This window comes from Phyllobates terribilis, unplaced genomic scaffold, assembly GCF_046119375.1.
Source record: "Phyllobates terribilis strain yellow unplaced genomic scaffold, ASM4611937v1 Scaffold_2__4_contigs__length_985480577, whole genome shotgun sequence".
NCBI lineage: Eukaryota > Metazoa > Chordata > Amphibia > Anura > Dendrobatidae > Phyllobates > Phyllobates terribilis.
Window position 1 is genome coordinate 501,026,996 of NW_027362762.1, and position 21,817 is coordinate 501,048,812.

At 40.4% G+C, this 21,817-nt stretch overlaps 1 protein-coding gene across 2 annotated transcripts; it reads right to left on the minus strand.

Moving 5' to 3' along the window:
* Positions 1 to 585: 585 nt before the first annotated feature.
* On the minus strand, positions 586 to 20,055 carry ZC3H12A (zinc finger CCCH-type containing 12A). Of its 2 annotated transcripts, none has more exons than XM_073665898.1 (6): positions 19,933 to 20,055; positions 14,220 to 14,789; positions 5,867 to 6,006; positions 4,488 to 4,722; positions 3,658 to 3,764; positions 586 to 3,138 (listed from the first exon to the last, which is right to left on the minus strand). In XM_073665898.1, the coding sequence occupies exons 2-6, from the start codon at positions 14,741 to 14,743 to the stop codon at positions 2,198 to 2,200; spliced, it is 1,947 nt and encodes a 648-aa protein (XP_073521999.1). In that variant the 5' UTR covers positions 14,744 to 14,789; positions 19,933 to 20,055; the 3' UTR covers positions 586 to 2,197. The 2 variants fall into 2 exon arrangements, with proteins under 2 accessions (XP_073521999.1, XP_073521998.1); XM_073665897.1 differs by lacking the exon at positions 19,933 to 20,055 and adding an exon at positions 15,915 to 16,059.
* Between the last annotated feature and the right edge of the window lie 1,762 nt (positions 20,056 to 21,817).

Sequence of the window (21,817 nt, forward strand, 5' to 3'; positions counted from 1 at the left end):
TTTTTTTGGAGACCGTGTGTCCATGCAGAAATCACAGAGTGATGCCAATAAAATACGGACGTGTCTCTATATCATAGAAACACAGATAACACACTGACCAAAATACTGATTGTAAAAACTGATACACTGACCAAATCCTGATAACTTGTAACCAAAACACCATTGATACTCATACCATTTTTTTGTGTACGTGAGCTAACACGAATGTCTGAATGAGGCCTTAGTTTTAGAAAGATTTATAATTTTTGTTTCAGAAATTTGCCATATTTTAAGACTGTTAAGTCTAAGTTTCCAACACTTTTTAGTTGGCTCACGTTGTACCAGAAATGCGATCCACAACTCTAGCACATTTTTTTTGGAGCATGGTATCGAACAATTGGTCATTTCCCTTTCTTAAAATCCACTCGCATTTTCAGTGAGGTCACGTCCCCTTGTCAGATGAAAACCACTTCAGGAATACGGTGAGTCTTAAAAGAAAGATTTCGAGCAAACTATACCAGAATTCTGGCTCATTTACCTTAGAAAATCTCACCCTGTGAGTATATATTTTCCTTGTCTATATTATGAAATAAGCAGAACAACATGTGAAAATCTAAATTTTTATTCACGCAATCAGCTGTACACAAACAACTGCGGTGCCTTCGGACACAATCTTACACAGAATGAAACCCGTCCAAGTGATTTCACCCTATATCATATTATTATTTTATAGTACAAGAAAATAATTAAGAAAGCATTTTGCTTACAATTTTGAAACATTACAGCTAATGTAATGTTGATAATCATATAATAAAAGATTTGCATTCCGGAGTGGTGAAATGGCACATAGTGTCATTTCAAGAGGTTCTATATATTATCAAGTGTAAAGGGCAACACAGTAACATATTATGTAAGGAAATAACACACCTTGTCTGAAAGAAAAGCTGGTATTGTTACCCATAGCTACCAATCACAGTGCAGCTTTGATATTTCCAGATCAGTTTACAAAATGAAAGGCGGGCTGTGATTTGTTGCTACAGGCACCAAAAGTAATTTTCTTTGAGACTGTTATGAAAAATGACGGCTGAACCAAATAATTTTCAGTAGACTCATTAAGCCACGTAGAACATATATGGGTCTACTTCTCAAGGTATGGTCTTGGCTTCACGCTAACTAAGCAATTCAGAAGATTTCCTCTATAATATAAGCGTCAATCCCTTTACCGGATAATAATACACCGACCACTGGATTTTGCACTCAGGTTCTGATACAATATGTATCAACATGTCAACTGCTCTATAGCAATTGTTTTGGCTGTTTCCCCATCACAAGTCTGGCACTATGTTGCCATATGTGTATAAAGCTACATGTACTTACATTGTGATGATGTATTAGCTTGCTTTGTGCAGATGAACTATGGATGATAAATGTACTGAATACATATGTAAAGGATTCCATAAAAAAGCAAATCAAATCTTAACCCTAAATACGATATTAAAATGAAAAAAATTGTCCCGAATTGTAAAATATTCTCTAACATTAGCTGTCTTCTTTCTTTGTCTTGTGCAATCGCATCACACAAAATCAGAATTCAGGGAGATCTTGAAAAGGTTAAAGCACTGATAATTTTGTGCAAGGCAAACATATAGTCAAATAATAGATCTATAGTTACTGAAACACTCCAGCATACAGTAACAGATACACTGAGCAGTGTGGTAGAGCAGGTGGTGCTCCAATTCATGTGTCATGCACTCCCCCTGCACTAGACATTGTGTGTTCCCTTAGGCAAGAGCTGATGATATCATAGACCAGTTAATTTACTTCTGAAACATACAATGCTTCAAAAAATATACAGGATATAAAAACTATGCAAAATGAAGACTCATATGAAGCTACAGTCTATAAGAGCAATGGTCTAACATTACACATAATGTACCTCTGCCATGATCAATTCACAGTATTATGAACATATTTTCTAGCCTAGAATTACAATGGTGACTTTTTTTTACAATGTGTTACTCGATTGTTTCTCAAAAATGAGAATAATGTATTCGTTTCATCACTAAAAGTGGAATTTCAGCAGATTAGAAAACAAGGACAATAATGTATAGTTTGCTGGATGGAACTAGTCCATAAGTTGGTTATTTCAAGTACTTATATCAAACACTGTGGCTGCACATATTAATTGTGAGACTTCTTTTCTAGTATCTAGTTACTTTTACAACCCTTTTTGAGACTTGTAATTCACTATTTCCGCCGCTAAGCTTTGTGGATCCAACAAATGTGGAAACATGTGCATCACAGAATCTACTAATGAGTGCTGAAAAATGGCACAAAGTCTGTTGCGCACGCTCAGTCTCTCTCTTGTGTAGCGATCAGAGTTTTGACATTGTTGAAAATCACTACTAAAAGGTGGAACGGGGCTGTATATCTGATAGCTAGACTGAGGTCTACTTGAAGAAGGAAGAATGGGTCCTGGTTCTGACCAATACTCGAGTGAGTGGGTAGGATGGGCTCTATAGACAGTCGGTAAACTATGGCGGGCTTCTGCAGACTTTTTGACCATTTCTCCGTAAATTTGGTGTGATGCATTTTGGGAAGACCATGAAGAAGATGGGCTGTATTGGTAATAAGATGTTGCATGGGCATCATGTGGAACCAATTTCTGAGAAATATAGTGTTGACGTGGATCACTATCCAAACCATTTCTATGATGACAGCATGGGATCCGCTGATTACCATTACAATAATTTCCTTGCTCATGTGAATGGTCACATAAACTGTTTGAAACACTTGTCCTAAAGTCCACCCCAGAGTCATAAGAGCTTTGATTATGGGACTCTACTGGGCCAACACCTTGAGAATACCATTCAGAAGCTCCATTCCAATGATTTAATTTATTTTTATCCGATGTCCTAACTTTCTGTGAAGATCCAGTTCTCTCTGAAGGAAGTTTCTGCATAGAGATGGAGTTAGGATCCACTGTGGATATCTCAGAAACTGACGCTTTTCTTATCTTTTTATCTTCTGAATAGCCATTATTCTTGGGAGGGGACTGCCTTGCATTTTCACGCAATTCATCAGCAACCGAACGTTGAGTTTGATTTATTCTCTCTGGGTGATAAAACTTACATTTCATTCCATAGGTGCATTTTTTGCCTGCAATAAAAGTGGAAAATGTATTTAGTAAATAAATTCAAACATACAAATTATAATATATCAACTTTTACACAACATGGAAACTGAAATGCTCTGTTAATTTGACACTCAGTAAATCCATAGTTCAGAATTCCCAACAAACAAACATTTTTTTTCCTAGATTGTCTATAATTTCTTGATACTTTGGCTCTCAAAATAGAAGCGACAAAGAAGGTTTTAACAGTGTGCATTATAGAAATGGAAGCAGGAGTGTGTAAGAATAAGTGTACTCTGGGAAACAGTGGATCCTTGTACTTAGACACATACGTAGAGATAGATAGATAGATAGATAGATAGATAGATAGATAGATAGATAGAAGCAGCTTGCAGCATATACAGCATATGCATCTGTAGCAGTCTAGAACATCTGCACGCTTCAGCTACAGAGGTGGTGAAGTTGGGTTAAACACTAAATTATAACTGGTTTGTTTACATTATGATATTTGCAGGTATAAATAAAAAAATAGAATTCATACTTACCATAAGGACATTGTACTTTTTTGCTTTCTGCTCCGATTGGCCGTTTTCTCAGAAAGTCATCCAAGTTTGGCCCTTTTCGACCCATGGGATCGTCCGGTGGCATAAATCTAATTAAAAAACATGTTCCATATAAGTTAGTAGGCAAAACGTTTTAAAGAACCGTTAACGATTCCAACAACCTGCAATTATTAGAAGGAATGATATGTATTTAAAAGGAGCTGTCAGTCCTCCTGACATGTTTGTTTAGCAATCACTAGTGTTTCTCATAAAATACAACTTCTGGAGCATCTTATCATATAACTCTACATTTCTAAATAAATTAACAACTAGGAGTTACCAGCTGAGAGGTCATGAGCTTATACCATTTGTCAGTGTCTAATCATTATCAGAAGGTGTGAAGGCACACCTCTTTGATATTAAGAATGTTAACACCCAGTGGTCAATTTATTCCTAAATTTCTTGGAGGTGACATAATCCACACTGCCAAGAAAATATGCTTCCGAATTGTTTTTTTATGGGGAAAGCAAGTATTTTCTAAAACTGACATATCCAAAATGTGACAGATCACCTTTAATTATTATCTAAAGTGTAAATTATGTGAAATCTAATTATTTTATGAGGGATAACCTGAAGGTTTTGATAGCTGAGAAGATTCACCAAATCTCAGCTATTGTTTTGTATTGAAACAAAATTGGTTTTACAATTTACACATTTCAATATATTACTATCTAACCTATAAGAACTCATATCAAGGTTAACCATCAAACAATCCAAGAAAGCAGCATAGTAAAGCAATGGAAGGTTGAAAAAAGTCCAAGAACTTGACTTACAGATCATTCACAAAGGAGTACATGAGAAGGCGCTCTTCTATGAACTTCTTCCATTCTGGCTTTTCACTCTGGAGATCTCTGTAGGTATCATTTGAGACAATGACCCCATCACTTTTGTAGGCCAACTTAACGATAAATCTATCATCATAGCACACCAGCCGTTTCCCACCAACTCGTCGAGAAGGAGTGAAAACCAAGATCTTTTTCTTCTCAAGATCAGTTAAAATGTGTTGGTCTGAAAAATACAATGATATTATTGAGAGTTAACATTTCCTTTTTTAGTTGTGCGTTATTACTTTATCATAAAGGTAATTAATGATATACTAGTACATTGTAAACAGTAGATTTATTAGAAGCACAGCAATGGTATAATTTATATGTACAGAAATTATATTGACAAAAAACACTGCGGGGTAATTTTTCAAAGAATTAACACAATTTTTATGTTGTTAAAAAGGTCACAATGTAGTGTACTTGCTTTAATTTGTCACTTTTCACTCCTCTCACCACTTTTCAAAGCTGACTATTTTATAGGAGGGTGAGGCTTCACAGACTGTCAGATTAACCCTCACTTATGTCAGAAGTGCTAACAGGCATGGATTTCAATTTTTGGTGCAAGTGCAGCTAAACATGTTTTTTTAAGAGAATTGTGTTAATCGCGCTATTGCTTTTCACATTAAGACAGGCATATGAAACACCAGTCTTAATAAATTCCCCATTTGTGTGATGTGTTAACAGAACACTAGGAATATTACAATAATATGGTTATCTTCATCCTACATTCATATATCCGTGTCAATTTTTACATTTGTGAAAAACAGACAACTTTTCATCAATGTAGCAGCCATTTTGCATCAATTTTTTTCTCATATGTTCTCATAAACTGAAGGATGTAGCATGTCTGAGCTCTGACTTATTCATTGACTCTTAACAATGGATCAGTGGAAAACAAATGAAACACAGATGGAACTCTGAAGTGCCAAATATGTCTTGCGCTTCATCCATCTTAAAAGGATCAACATAGACTTTAATGACCTAGTTTCATCTGCAAAAAAATTGAGAATATGAAATGCTTTGAGCCTCAAGGGCCAGAGACATGGATCCGTTTTTAAAATAGAAGTGTGAGGATTAATAAAACTTAATGGATCTGTGTGCTGTATGAGGAAAAAGGATGTGTCACATGGATGTGTGAATACAGCCTTACATTCCTTGACACCACACTTTACTTCTAAATCATTATATATGTCAGTGGCTATGAATAGGTGACTATGTAAGACCACGCCAGTTCAAGGAAAGTAAGTGAATGACTTTTTGAATCTTATTGGATAATTTTCCCCTTCTTCCATGCAGTCAACTCGGTGTCACTTATTTGTGCTTACCAGTAATGGGCATGTCAAGCCTAGGCTGCTCCTTTCTGAATGTTGGTACAAAAACTGTAACATCTGTATGGCCTCTTTCCAGGAAAAAATTGACAGCAATTAATATCCCCCGGCAGGAGAAAACATCCTTGTTTCCATGACTAAAGAAAGGAGAAAAAATAATTATCAGCAACAGACAAAAAAGCGTTATTCTGAAGGTTTATTCTAAAGAACAATCATGAATAATAAAGAACAAATTGTGTACAAAGGTTGTATGGTGTGAGGTTCCAAAAAGAATATGGAAACCCAGTATTGGTAAAGCCAATGCACATTGCTCCAGGTTACAAATGTTTTGATCTATCCGTTAGCCATTAAAATGTGCATGTCTTCCTATTTATTTGTCAGATACTTTTATAGACACATCTAGACAGATTGTAAAGTACCGACCACTATAGATGAGGACCACAGACAACTGTTTCATCAAAGGTCACTGAACAGGAAATCAACATGAATTAAAATAACCCTCTTCTCATATTGCAATCGACCTTCAACATGTAATTTCAGTGTATTTTTGGAGGACTATTTCCTGGTTGAGCAAGTTAAGTTTTCACAATCACTAAGTTTTCTGTTTTAACTATTAACTTTATTCCACCATGAATCTGTCAACCATGTTGACAAGTGCACTGGAGAATGCTGTACACAGCATGGAAAGGATCAGGAAAGGATATAAATCATCCGAATCAGCATGTAGAAAATTGTATTCTACACTGGTTGAGCTTTGTACATATATGTATTTACATCTTTAAACCTATCATCCATGATATAATCTATCACGTAAAGCAATGTAAACCTAAGAAACCAGTTAGAGCAGTCTAAAAGCTAATTTAAGAAACCTAGCAATAAAATCTTCCCTTATTCATGATTAGAATTGGTCCAAAATGGTAGGTGCAAATGGCAAATTCTAATGACATTGGCTACATGGATACTGAAACTGCCCACTCCTTATTATAGATGCAGTCATGAGATAAACTAAGCTCATCAAGCTAAACACCATCAAGCTGCTCTCAGATGGGTTAGCAAAAACCTGGTGAAAGATTCCTTTTAACTCTGCTGTGCCAACCCATGGTTCTCTGAGCTCAGAAATCTAAAGTGAAGCTGATTTGCACGGAAGGATAATGGTGAACAAGTGTTCTTAAAACGCTCGCTTCACTATGATCTTGCGGTGTAAACAGACCGCCGATCAACGGATCATCGTTCTCTGTGGTGCAGCACCCTATGTGTAAACAGAACTCCAAGAATCATGGCAGCCTGCACATTGAACAATCTATTACAGATCAATGTGTTTCTTTTACTTTGGTCTGCCTGTGTAAACAGGTTATTCAACGACTGCCGATAGGTAAAGGATTACCGATCAGCGGTCATAACATGCTGCCAGTCTACCCGCGAAAACGAATCCTTAGGAGTAACAATTTACTGGTTTCATCATGCCTCACAACTGCAGAGTGTATGGTGTTTTGTACATTCCAGAGATGAGGCCCACCACATTCATCAGAGAAACTAGAGTAAAAAGATGAGTTTCCTATTGCAACTATTTTAGACTCAAATATTTTCAGCAAGGTAAGCTGTAGGGTATAGGTGAGATATTTGGATCATGTTACTCCTGTTAAGATCTAACTGGGTCACTCCTTATACTCTAGAGCAGAGGTATACAATCTGCTTCCTGGGGGCCACATGTGGCCATAATGCCAATCTGTGTGGCCCCTGATCATTTACATACAGAAATGTGTGGCTGCTTAAGGCCCGGTCACACTTAGCGACGCTACAACGATCCCGACAACGATACGACCTGTCAGGGATCATTGCTGCTTCGCTATGTGGTCGCTGGTGAGCTGTCAAACAGGCAGGCTCACCAACGATCAGGGGAGCCACTCTGCTACAGAGAGCGGGAGGTTACCGCTCACTTTAGCAGGCTCGTAACCATGATAAACAACGGGTTACTAGGTGCGCGTGTGCCCCTAGTAACCCAATGTTTATCATGGTTACCAGCCTGATCGCTGCTCCCGCTGGTCACACGCGGCGATGTGTGCTGACCAGCGGGAGAGCAACGACCAAAAAATGGTCCAGGACACTTTGCAGCGATCAGCAACATCACAGCAGGGGCCTGATCGTTGCAAAGTGTCACACATAGCGACATCGCTGGTGAGGTCGCTGTTGCGTCACCAAAACCGTGACACAGCAGCGATCTCGCTATGTGAGACGGGGGCTTTACATGTAGTTTCCATGATAAGAAGAAGAAGAACAAACATCTCAGAAACAGTGGATTGATTCACGGGACTCTGGTCCATCAGTCAGTGGTCATGGATGGGAGGCTTTCATATCTCTTATCTTAACCATGGAATGGCTTTTGATTAGCTGGCAAAGTCTGGCGTCATCATTGTGGTGTGACACACATGTGACTTTGTGCCAAACCGGCTAATCAAAAGCAGGGATCACGGAAGGTAAGAGATTTGTGAGCCTCCTGTCCAGCAACCAGAGACTACTGACCTGGCCGATGGATCGGAGTCTTGCAAATCGATCTACCTAACCATAAAAAATTGGAGTTGGTGCGCTGTGTAACCATCTCTAGTTTCCCTTCCTTCAAGAGAATGGGGTATAAGTAACACATGTAAGCCCCATCACTGTAAATTATGACAGCTGTTACAACCAAACGGTTATGTTGATATGGACATGATAAATGCTATTCGATGTGACAAATTGGTTCTCAGTCACATCAGAGATTATATAGTGGTTCATCTAATTTAAAGGGAACCTGTCAGCAGTTTTATCCTGCCATAACCATGGGTAACATGAAATAGTGACATGCTACCCTCAGTGAACCATATTTTATACTGAAACACAATTTGAGAAAGAACGCGGGCAGACGTGTCCTCTGGGTGATTTCTTTCCAACTTCTCCTGTCTGGCCCTGCAACTAACAGGTCTGTCCCTACCTTTAGGTAAAAACGGACTTGTCAATCAAGCCAAACTAGACAAAAAGAACATAGAAGTTAATGGACAACAACTAATAAAATAAGACACCAGCAGAAAATTGCTAGGTGGACTGATTACTTGGCTACTAACATGTCCACTCCTGGATAAAAGCATAATGGCAGTGACTATAGGGCGCTACAATAGTCTCATAATACAGGCGAGTTACATGTATTAGTGTAGGAAAAGAAATAAACTCAATTCAAGTCAAGGCTGCAATACCTGGCATCACCCTTGGACAAGAGTGGAACTGTTTCTCGCATTTTTATTTGATCTCTTACCACCCCTTAAAAACAGAAAGGTGTATTTATGAGCAGAGCTTGGGATATGATGAGGGTGATAACTGATGTTCCTCTACAGTTTTTGCATTAGGGGAAGTTTTTTGCATTAAAGGAAATATGCTTTAATATTAACCACCTCCTGGATGCAGCAATATACTGGGGGATGCAATATGTTTTTATAACCTCTTTTGAAAATTAGGCATACTTCCTGGTTAAACCTTGAAATATGTGTAGTATTTACCCAAGGCTAAAAGGTGTTAATGTCTAAGATAAGAGGCTCCAAAATTGCAAATGCAGAAAAAAATTTCCCAGGAGGAGGAAAGAGCGAGATTATTTACATAAAGTGCATTTGCATAAGACTAGTAGTGAGCTGTTGGGGCAGGCAGGTCTCGGGCATGTGAATCAGTAAGGAACAATGTAGCAGGTTAACCATACAGGAAGCAGCAAAGTGGAAATTCCCTGCAGTCTACCTGACACTACTAGATTAAACCTTGTACTTTGTTCCGCAGTGTCGTCAAACACGTTTCTCTGACTGGATACAATAAACAATATCCTCGTATCCACGTACAATATCTATTCGACTTTCCTTATCCTGCATGTTGTTCCAGGAAAGAAATTAACAATCGATGATGGGAATGGAAAAACGCTTTCCATATCAAAAAACCTATGATCTATATTAAATTGTAAAATCCCAAATGATCTCAACACTACTTGTAAATAGTAATTAAGCTGTCGGGTTTCGGGATAGGTTCAGGAAACTCAAACAGCATGCGGACAGTAGAATGGAAGGGATCACAAAATATGATAGATAATAGATATTTTAATTGATTATATGATAGTCCAGGCATACTGATAATACTGCTTTTCAGGCTAAAAACTAACCTAATACTTGCAAGGAGTGTATATATCTCTCTACACTTTGGTGGGTATGTCTATATGCTGAACTATCACATATTATATATATTATTTATTGCCACACACAGAAAATGTATAACCATGAATCTCTTTACAGTAGGTCCATATACTGGGAGCATAGCATTGTCTAGTACAAAGTCACAGACATAAAGGAAAAGTTGTGCGTCATTATAAATGTGGGTCAATGGGTTTGCAAGGTTTACTCTTACGGTTTTGTGAAATAGGGTTCAAAAGCTAGCAAAACCCTTTGTAAGGAAATGAATCAGCAGAGTCCTGCTTTCAAACAGCAAAACCAGAGCATTTAAGCCGTAACGATTTGCATAGAATTTACGCCCAGCCACAAAAACAGATAAATGATGTTTGCTTTGCAGAACATTAACTGTCCTCATTAATTGGCATAGATAAGTAAACCTGTGACAATATCCCATCAATACATTGCTCATATGAATTCTAGGGGGTCTCAGTGCCTAAAGCCCCCCATACAACTTAGATGCCTGTTAGCCAAATGATGGTTCAGATGATCTTTTGGCTCCCATACACAGTAATGCCAAGAGCTCCTGGGATCTCTATTAGAAAGCCCCTGCCGGACTTCTATCTCAGGGAAAACAAAAGGATTGGCAGACCGAAATTGGACATGCCGGATCCTTAGCTCCCCCAACAACCATCTGTCCGGGGACCTCATGCACATTAGACTGTTGGTCAAGTTCTGCCAAACCTGTCACCTCTCCTGACTGATCTGTTTTTGTAAATACTTGTATACCCCTAAAAAAAACTATTTTAGCGCTCTTATACCACTGCGTCATTCCTCCTAAATAGAGGTGGTGCGAATAGATTCACAGGTCCCAGTACCACTGACATGTCAGTAATCTGTGGCCATCAAAAGGGGAGTCCTGGTGCCCTTCTTTTGATTAGCCGGCCTGGCACGATGTCATATTCACATCATGCTGCAAAGATAACATTTCATCAGGCCGGCTAAGCCAAAGAGGAGCTGGGGATACCCTACGCTAAAATGCAGCTCCCGGGCTCCGGCCAAGTTACTGACGTTACCAATGGACATCTGGGTGTTACAATTCACCTTGAAGCCGTGGTGTGTTCCTACACAGTCTAGGACTGTCATCACTGACTGGACAGTGTCAGAATAGATAGGGAGACACCTTTAACTGTTAACACCCATTTGTCAATTTACTGTAAGTTTCTAAGATGAATAACAGGAGGAGTACAACAGAGGGCTGTAAAAAAAGATGCCTCAGGAAAAAGACATAGTGGCTGTCTGTTCGTATGGTCTAAGTACATAGATATGTGGGTTTATAGTGTTGATATATTACATATATTATAATTAATATAATATATAAAATTATATATTACTGAACTAAACTACAATGTCTGATATTAGAGCCAGGCGGAAATGCTAAAGTAATCTATCTATCTCAGTTGACTGGAATGTGTGGAGAAAGCCTTGGCAATGTTAAGCAGCACATTTTCATTCCCTATATTAGTGTTATTCAGGGTCATTACACAAAGGATTTGTTTCACATGAGTGTTATCATAATAAAGGAGAATAATAATAATATCCATGGCAAAACCATACATGATATTTTGTACACCTGCCAGAAGAAGGCATTTTAAGTCTGTATATTATGATGTATTGCAGCCTGGATTTAGTGCAGTAAGGTTGACATATGCTCAGAGGACTATTGGCCACTGATTTGGCTTCTGTTCAGGTTACACATCTGCGTGAAATGTAAGATTCATTGTCATATGTCAATATTGTGATGGTTGGACGCCTATAATAACTAGACAGTTCTGCTGTAAGTATTAGTTCACTTCAATGTCTTGTATGCAGCATTATTTTGGGAAACTTCATATGTTGTGGGCAGCACAGTGGCTCAGTGGTTAGCATTGCAGCTCTGGGGTCTTGGGTTCAAATCCCACCACAGACAGCATCTGCAAGGAGTTTGTATGTTCTCCTCGTGTTTGTGTGGGGTTCCTCTGGGTTCTCTGGTTTCCTCCCACACTCCAAAGACATACTGATAGGGAATGTAGATTGTGAGCCCCTAAAGGGACAGTGCCCATAATATATGCAAATGGTCTGAATTATAAAGTGCTGCAGAATATGTTGGCACTATATAAAAAGATTATTATTATTATGTTGATGAACAAATGCTATGGCTATATTCACACTTCCGTTTGGACATTCTGTTGGTCTGCTGTGTTTATAGGGACAGACAAATGGAATTAATATCCAAAATGGTCTCTTGCAGAGGCTGCCCATTGATTATTATGTTGGGATCCATCTGGGTTCCTTTATAAGTTAATTTTTAGAACAGAAAAGAAAGTCCTGCATCCTGCTCTATTTCTTCCATTACAAAAACCGACACATAATGGAACACGTAGTAATCAATTGAGTAGGGGCACGCCCAATGAATTAGAGTTAGCCTGAGATGGGTGCTAGTTCCTCTGGAGCCAACCACTTGGATCCTGTAGACCAATAGTAGACAGAGTGAAGGAACTGCACACCTAAAGGCACGTGGAGATGCTTCAAATCGGTGCGACACACTGCAGGCCTTGATATAGTTGGATCCTGGATGACCTTGCTTGGGGTAAGCCCACCCCGCACCCTGGATCCCTTTGACCTATATATAGTAAGCATAGCCTATATATCTGATGAAGGGATTTTCACGTGAAATGTTATGTAATACTGTACTTACTGCGGTGTAATCAATGGATATGAAATACTGTCAATAAATCTTATTTGAAGCATCTCCAAGTGCCTTTAGGTGTGCAGATCTTTCCCTCTGTCTCCATAACGGAACACAAAGATACCTCAAATTCATCTATGGGGGCCCTTGGCTTCTGTTTAGATCAGATTCATTCACAGCAAGGAATTATAATTGCTTGTGTCTCTGGCTAATAATAGGAATAATAGGGGTATATCATGTCTTAGGAGGGCGGTTGCAGACAACTTTATTATAATGGAACGAAACCGACCCCGGGGTCCGCGATGCAGCCTGGAGGACTGCTGCCGAACACTTTCCGGGTGGAAAGTAAAGCAACCAACTTAAATGGTAAACCCTTCCGTGTTACTGCACACAGGAACGGGTATAGCGGTTCGCTCTATCTCCGTTAGCAGCACGAGAGATAGGCGGAGAAAAACTATCTGTAGTCCTGTTACATCACAGGGACTACAGTGGCGGCGCTAGGATGCGTGTGTGACTACGCCGACGGGTACACGTGCCTCCAGCCGGCGTGCTACCGGACTGAAGGGTACAACTCCACGTGGCTTACAGGCTATAGCCGTGGATAGGACGTCCGTAGGCTGCTCGGGGTGTTAGGCGACCCCTTTGGCTGAGCCAGCCTGCTAGACGAAACTACCTGCCTCTATGGAACTAGCCTGCCTGACAGAAACTACGTGGATCACAGTTGTCCACACACAGCAACACTTGCTCAATGATCAGAGTGCGCCGCCATGTTTGTGGGCAGGCCTTTTAAAGACTAAGCCCTGCCCACCGACGCGCCATTGGTGACACCACCCGTGGACCAATCAGGTGGTACCAGGTCACCGGGTCAGGTGGGTGCCAAACCACCAATCACGATCCGCCAGGTCATGGGCATGCTCAGTGCGGCGAATCCTGGACTTAGATTCCAAGCACCCTGTCTCCCTCTGCAACCTATGCTTAACATTGCTACGTACCAATACATGGGAGACCATCTGTATGTCTCGTGGACCAGCTAGGCGTTGGGGCTGACGATGATGCTGAGCAGCATCAGCCCCAGCTGGACCAACATGGGAGACTACAGAAGGTCCTGGACCCATTTCAAATCCAGCCACAGACCAACACCTAACACCATGTATGATAATAGAGCATGAGATAAGATAAAGTGTTTACCTATCAATACACCTGCATATGATGGATATCAACATGACAGGCTTTTAACCTCTTGGATATTAATAATGAATATTTTATTTCTTGACAACAAGCAGGGATCTTGAAAATGATGAGACGCTAAAACTCAGAAAATTGCAATAACTTTTCAGTACTTCATAAACCGTTATTTCTGAAGTGAGACATTATTAGAATAAACTTCAATACTATTCACAATTAATTTTGGATACACCATGCTGTGGGCAGCTGAAAAAAGAGAAAAACAAACCTCATTGCCACGTTGCTTCCATCAATAACAATTGGCCGTAGATTGCTACTATCGTTGTCCTCTGTTGAACATGTGGTTGGCGTTGCGCCTGAGCCTCCTCGTGGGACTAGAACAGCATCACTTGGCTCTTCTGCTACAACCTCCTTTTCTGGGTTGCCTCCATGTTTTACTAACTCTCCTAGAACAGTATTTATATCTGCATTCACACCAAGATTCTGCAGGGTGGTATGGATTTCTCCAGAGGAATAGCCTAACTTCCGGAAGAAGTCTACTTTCAGCCGCATCTCGGATGGCTCAGCAAGGTCTGGTAAACTGGACTTTTCTGATGACCAGTCACTTCTTGTGCCTTTGAGAGAATTTCCTCTGGGTGGCGTATAGTTTATACTCCGAAATCCTGAATCATAAGAGTCTCCATATTTTACTGCACTGTCACCCTTCAAAGAGTCATTCTCCTTTACTTTGTTGGGTTCACTGCAGCTCTTAAAATCCAAACAATGATTGATATCAAAAGGAAGGCTTTCCATTTTTGGAGTTCTCAGTCTAGTATGCTGTGATGACCTCCAGTTTTAACTGCAAGCAAAACATAAATCATTAACTCAAGTTAACATCTATTAACTGCACCATTTAAACCTGCCTTCCACGTCTTAAATAGCTCAAGAACTTTCCACTAAAGCCACTGATAAATGGCATCATTATTAATGCAAACATGTAGCCAGTTAATATTTCAGGAAATGTGCTGTACTGATATGCTGAAATAAGTATCGATTTACAGAGCTTGGTCATAAATAAAACAAAAAAGCAAAAACCTTATTCCATAAACATCCAGATGAGAATATTATTGCTTATTCTCAAACCTAAATGGGGTCTTCTGTATACTTAAAGGGGATCTCTACTTTTATTACCTTTTAATATGCCAGTTAAACATGTCAGAAAATGGCCCTACAGGCCTTCTAAGAGCTAAGACTATGACAATTCCCTCAATGAAAGCATTCAAGCACTGTTCATCTTTAATCTGGGGGCTCATAACAATATATTTTTTTACATGCTTAAATTATATATAAGATTTTTTTTTTTATAATAACTGTTATGTTAAAGGTATTTAAAGAAGGTGATGTCGTAGGGGGTGGAAATAAAACGTTATTCTAAAGTATATTTTTACTTTCAAATTCATAAAAATGTGGTTAGACTTCTGCTTTTTATCCTGTTTATTATACTCAATAATATAGTTATGAGAAAAGTAAGAAGAAGTAGAACGTTAGGCAAGATCAGATGTGGATTGAGCAATCTTCCTGTAAATGAGACCATGTCACCAATCTACTGGGTATTTCACAAAATATACAGGTCTTGTGGCCATGAACCCATGTTTCAACGATGAAGTGTAATGATAATTAATACATTGTGCTTAGACCCACATCGGGGAAGCTGAAATGACTTGGCTATGCGACATTGTCTAAAACAGCTTAAAGGATATAGTAGTATTTGTATAAAAGGTTCTAAATAGGGCAACGTAACAATAATAAAGAATGCTAAACATTCTATATACAGATACATGATGAGTATGGGGTTAAACAGCAGGGAACGATAGGGTAAAGAAAGTATTTTACTTGTTATATGTTGCATTATTAAACCATTTTCAGCCCAATATGAGTTAGTAGAAGTAGTAAATGTGTAGAGAGCAGAAACTCTATGGCTTACCAGAAGATTCACAACAGACAAGCAACATAGACGAGTTGTTAAAGCTTAGGGTCTGAGCCTTGCAGTGCAGCCCGGCCTGTGACATTTCTTCTCTGTGTTTTATGTAACAGGAAGCTAGAGTACAGTCAGTCGGGCGTGTACAGTGGGTGGTAATGACATAGCTGGATCCGGTGTTTTAAAGATACATTCACTCAATTGTATGGCTCAGATGTCAAACAGCTCAGGAATGATGAGTTACCTCTGTCCAACGCCAGTATCTCCGATGACTAGAAAGCTCAACACTAAACATTTAGTGTATACATGGGAGTCGTAATAATATCTTAGGGTTAGTAAAGTATGGCTGAAGTATTACGGAAAATGTAACCTATCGCACATATAAAAGCTGTGTGACACCCATTACACTAGTTGTTTGTGTCGAGTTTGTCCTGGATACATTGTTATATTGGACAGTATATTTATAGTCGCTTCATTGTAGCATTACAATATCAACCTGTCATTCCTGATCTGACTACCTTATACACAGATACATTTCTCATTTCCTTGTTCCCTATTATGCACAAAACTAGAAAACTTCATGTAGAAAAAGACACCTTGCCTCTAATAAAGATTAAATTAGCCCAATAGAAAGTTTGAGCTTTTTAGTATATTTTTTTTTAAAACGGAAACCAAGTTTTTCTATTGAAAATATTTGGGAGTTTTTCAAATCAAAGTAAGGCAGTACACAATATAAATGTATGCTGCCTATGACAAGAGGTGACAGTGCTGATTCTTCATGTCTTTGCACAGTTTGGCTTCATTCACATGCCGATTTTGAAAAATGATAGAGGTTTCTCAAACTTCTTCTAGCAGTCAATGAAAAAAAAAGACGTAGCTCAGATCAAGAACATAACATGTAGACGTGACATGTCTGTTTTTTGGGGGAGACACAAACATGCGAGTGCCCTATAAATCATAATGGGTGTGTATTCTATCTGAAAAACACGCACATGAAAAAACGGATGTGTGAGATGTTACTGCTAATCATGCGCCAATTACAGGAGCATGATGATGCCTTGCAATGTTTCGAAGTTGGTTCTTAGCAGAGAAGTGGGGTGGTGAAGAACCTATAAAGTACGAGTAAGGCTAGGACTACACGGTGACTTTGGCTGAGACACGCAACTGAGTTGCTGATTTTCTAGCAGGATCCAAGGATGATCTTTCTGAAGTCTATGCCCTCTGAACGATATGATGTATAATATTCAGTGCATATCTGAAGCATGATTGGCCTACAGAAACAGGCTATTAAACGACTACCGGCTGGCAGACATGTTACTGGTAGACGGTTGTTTAACACTGGGTATCGAACATTGTAAATGTAGCCCTAAAGGGTAGTAAGGCATTTACATTGCAAAAACACTCGTTTCACGATTATCTTGCCGTGTGAACAGGTGCCAGTGACCTGAGGAGCAGCATAAGGATCTTCGTTTTTGGTGGTGCATCCTCCGATGTAAAGTGGTCTCTCACTGCCGTGAACTATGGCAAACTTTGCGCACTGAGCGTCTGGTATAGATCGCTTAGTGCACATTATTAACTTCACTCTACCTGTGAAAACATGCACTTAAACGATCATCGATCAGTAAAAGTTTACCAATCAGTGATCGTATCTTGCCGCCAGTCAGGCTGTATGAACAGATCCTTAGTCTCTATTGGAATTTCCGTGTACAATTAGGTGTGCTGAATGAACATGTTACTTTAGCAGACAATAGCTGTCTGCTAAGCACAACATTACCATGCCAGTTACAGACTGTCTAGAACTGATGTCATTATCAGGAATTGCATAGTTTCACTTTAACATCTGCTCTTTTGGGAATTTATCAAGTATTTAACTTATAGGAAATGCAATTGGAGGCTCTTTAAGGGGTCTGCACCTTGTAGACAATCCTTTTGGAACATATGACCCTTATACATAGGAGTCTCATGGTCAGGGCTCCCTCTATACACCAGAGCATGGTTGCAATGTATTAGTGAATCATGTTCATCTTAAAGGAGTTGTCCAGCCTTAGGTTACAAGTCTGCAGTCACTCTATGTGACTCCAGACTTGTGAATTCTCATATCACATACACTGTGAACTGTGAGGGATCTCTGGTGCTAGGAGTATGTGATTCCCATACATGCGGTCATGTGCCGACTAGATGGGCATGGTCTCGCTGAATGCAAGTGAATTGGGTGAGGCTGGACACAGTCTAGTCAGAATGCAGCTGGAACTATGCAAATTCCATACTTGCGGTCACATGACCATCCACTCCACGCGCCAGCACTGGAGAATCCTCACAGCATGCAATGCACTTGATGTGTGGAGTCACAAGTCTACTGTCATATTGAGTCATATAGAGTGATTGCAGACTTGTAGTCAAAGGCCAGACAGCCCCTATAATATCTGTCATCTATTAGTACAGCTGCTATAGGGCAAATGCCTGACTGGTCCTGGTACATAGAGAAGGACATTGGGTGTTCAGTAGATCACCTGCATTTATATGGAGATGCTAAAACAACCCCTTTAAGGTAGAAGGTGTGCTTCACATGGTCAATAGATTTGGCTTGCAGGGCAGAAAGATGTTCTGCAGTGAACAGAAAATGACTGCAGAGAACTGGCTGTGGGGCAAGTAACTGAGCATGTGTGACCGCCTGTGTACAGCTGAATAGATGGACCTGCACCTTGCTATACTTGCAACATGCAGTATAAGAAAGTGCCATAAGTCTTCAAAGTCTATGAATACAGGGTGGCACCACACTAAGTCATAATTGTGTACTGGATTCTTTTTTTCTTCAATTTTTTTATCATCTATACAGTTGTGGGGCAACTCCTTTAACGTCATTATTGTATCTCGAGCCAGACCCCAACAAATAGCATTGATCACATATCTATTCAAAATGCAACCAATGTTATCGGGAAGTAAGCCCCTAAATAAAGATGCAAATGGATTTTGGAAGTGCCCACTCATATTTACACTAAGAACCCCATGTTCTCAGAGCCCATCCTGAAGTCCTTTATATTTACTTGCCTTTAAATCATCAAGTTTTTTTCTTTGCAGGAAACGCTAATTAAATACTATGTGTGTGTCAGGAAGCCTTCCATAGCGTTCACACATATTCTCTCTTTGGCAGTTTATCTGTAGTTTGCTTAGTAATGCAGCAAGGTGGGACATGTACTCTGACCCTAAGCAGTGACAACAGTTCACAGCTTATCAATCACAAACCTCACCCTACACTCTTAGAAACCCTAATCTCCAGCACTGTGTATGTAGATAGCATTAATTATATAAGCGAAAGCTGCCAATACAATGAACCTCAGGTGGAACAGTCAGCTATAGAGCCCTGTATATGTGCAGCTACCCTCCAATAAAATCCAATTATTCCTACAGAACTTTCACTTTTCTGTAATATGATTCTTTATATGGCAAGATAGTAGGATAGTGCAAAATACATATTTCTATTTGATGGGTATTCTAAAACCTGGCATACCAATGTGGCCCAAAAGCTGATAATACATTTATTCCGAAGTTTGACAATTTTACTATGCAATTTTTACACTGTAATGGAGACGAGTGCTAAACTATATAAAAAAGGAGCGCAAATAATGCAAAATATTTGTGTAAATGTACGGTAACCATCAGGAAGCATAAGGAAAAAATTAAGTAGTTGCTCCAAATGAACTGTGCCATCACATGAATTGATAAGTAATCTTGTCCAGCAACATGACATGCCGCGTTTTCCCATTGTAAATTATTACACTAATAATCTTATTGATAGCGGGATGACATTGTAATACTAATATTATTAAGCACTAATAATAATAACAACAGTCTTCACCCCCTCTCATACATAATGCTACTGTTCAGGACACAGCATAACTTTACAAGAACATTCCCTCCCGTAGATGTTCTATATGGTCAGTGACTTTCCTGAGGACTTCCCTGCTCACACAGGCTCCACATTGCTGTCACTGTGATGTGTGAAGAATGAAGGAGTTGTACTCACAGTGGTTTCTCGGTGCAGTGTACAGTCAGGGAGGGACACATTGCTCTGCTCTCTCCTCAGTGACAAGTGAGACACTTCTGCTGCTCTTATACCTGTCAGGGAGGCAGTCACTCACACCTGATTGCGGGATTCCCTTCCGCTTCTATAGGACTTCCTGCTTGCTGACTGAATACAGGAGCCAATCTATACATTACTGTGTGCAGTTTCACAGTCAGTCACAGCCAGAATTAATATATGCAGAAGTATATGGCAGTAAATTTCTAGTAACTTATTTTTGTGGTAAAGCCCTCACTAATATACTTATCTAATGACAGCCAAAGCACCCTCACCAACAGTGTCGGAGTTCCTCCATATCCAGTGGTAGACAGAAGGTGCCAAATTGTTTAACAGTGTCGAATAAAAAGTACCCAAATAAACAGTGTCAGGCAGAAGATAGTGGCACTATAAATGGGGTCAAAGTGTCCCTCAAACAATGTTAAAGTACCCCCATATACAGTGTCAGGGGAAGAATGCCTTTTTAGACATGGCAAAAGGAGCCACGTAAACTGTCAGACAAAAAAAGTGTCAATGGTGTCACAGAGTGACCCTATAAACATGATTCATTCCCCCCAAATTGTTTTCCCTATAAATAGTGGCAGTCTAAGAGTTAGAACATTACAGGATTGGTCTGGGACTGAGATATTAAAGGGGTTTCCAGTCTTAAGCTACAAGTCTGCAGTCACTCTGTGTGACTGCAGACTTGTGAATCCTCAAATCACGCGTATTGCGAGCTGTGAGGATTCTCCGGTGCCAACACCGAGAGCGGAGGTCAAATGACCACAAGTATGTTACATACATACATGCGGTCACGTGATTTCTACATGGGTGCAGCCTTGCTTAATGCAAGTGTAGCGCCCCAAGGGCTCGGTTGCTACAGGGGTATAGCACCTCAACCATAGGTGTGATATTCCACTCCCAGGTAAGGATGGAGTGTGGACCAGGGCTCAGTTAGCTGCATGCACACACACACACTCACCCCATTTCTGGGGGACAGCTCAACGGTGCTCTCAGCTGTGGGCACAACTGACCATGTCCCTGGCTGGAGTGAGGAGGGGGGAAGAGAACCCAGTAGTGTAGGAGCAGAGAGGGGGCGGTTTCTGGAGCACAGGAAGGAGCTCATTGGGTGCAGGTCACCTGAGCTCAGACACAGAGAAGCAGATAAAAGGTGAGAGCCATCTTAGTCGAGTAGTTCAGTCAGAGCAGAGTAGCAGTTCAGTCAGAGCGGAAGGGAGAGAGAGCTGACAGGGAGCCGCGGCTCAGCCTGAGCTCAGCTCCACGAGGCAGGCCTAGAGAGAAGGCCGGGGCCAGAGAGGAGAAGAGAAGAAGGAGAAGGAAGGAAGGAGAAGAGACAGAGGAGTGGAAGGGCTCCAGAAACAAGAAGGCAGAAGGGACCCTAAGAGTGCAGAACGGCCAGCAACCGTTGCATACCCCATTATACCGGGTGGAAGGGTCAGGCTGTGGAAAGGTACCGGATCCCTAAGTTGGTGGAGACGAATCTACCCTCAGCCAAGAACCGGAGGTTGTGACTATTTATTGGTGCGACCCCCCGCTAAACCTGCTAGGAAGGCACCATATAAGATAGCGGGAAGTGAAGGCCAACGCTTACCCGACACGGTCCGCGGTAGCTGGACAGAAGTCAGGACACTGGTGGGGCACGAGAGGCCAGAGAAAGGACAGAAGGGGGTCCTGTGCCATACTCCTGAATTGCCTGGGGGTTGTCCGAGCTCCTCACCTGGTGGACGCAGCACGGCTCGGGCTGTCCTTGCTGACAGAAGTGACTTGGATAACAACTGTGAGTAAAAGATCCTGGACTGAATCATTGGACTCTGTGTGATTTCTGCTGCAC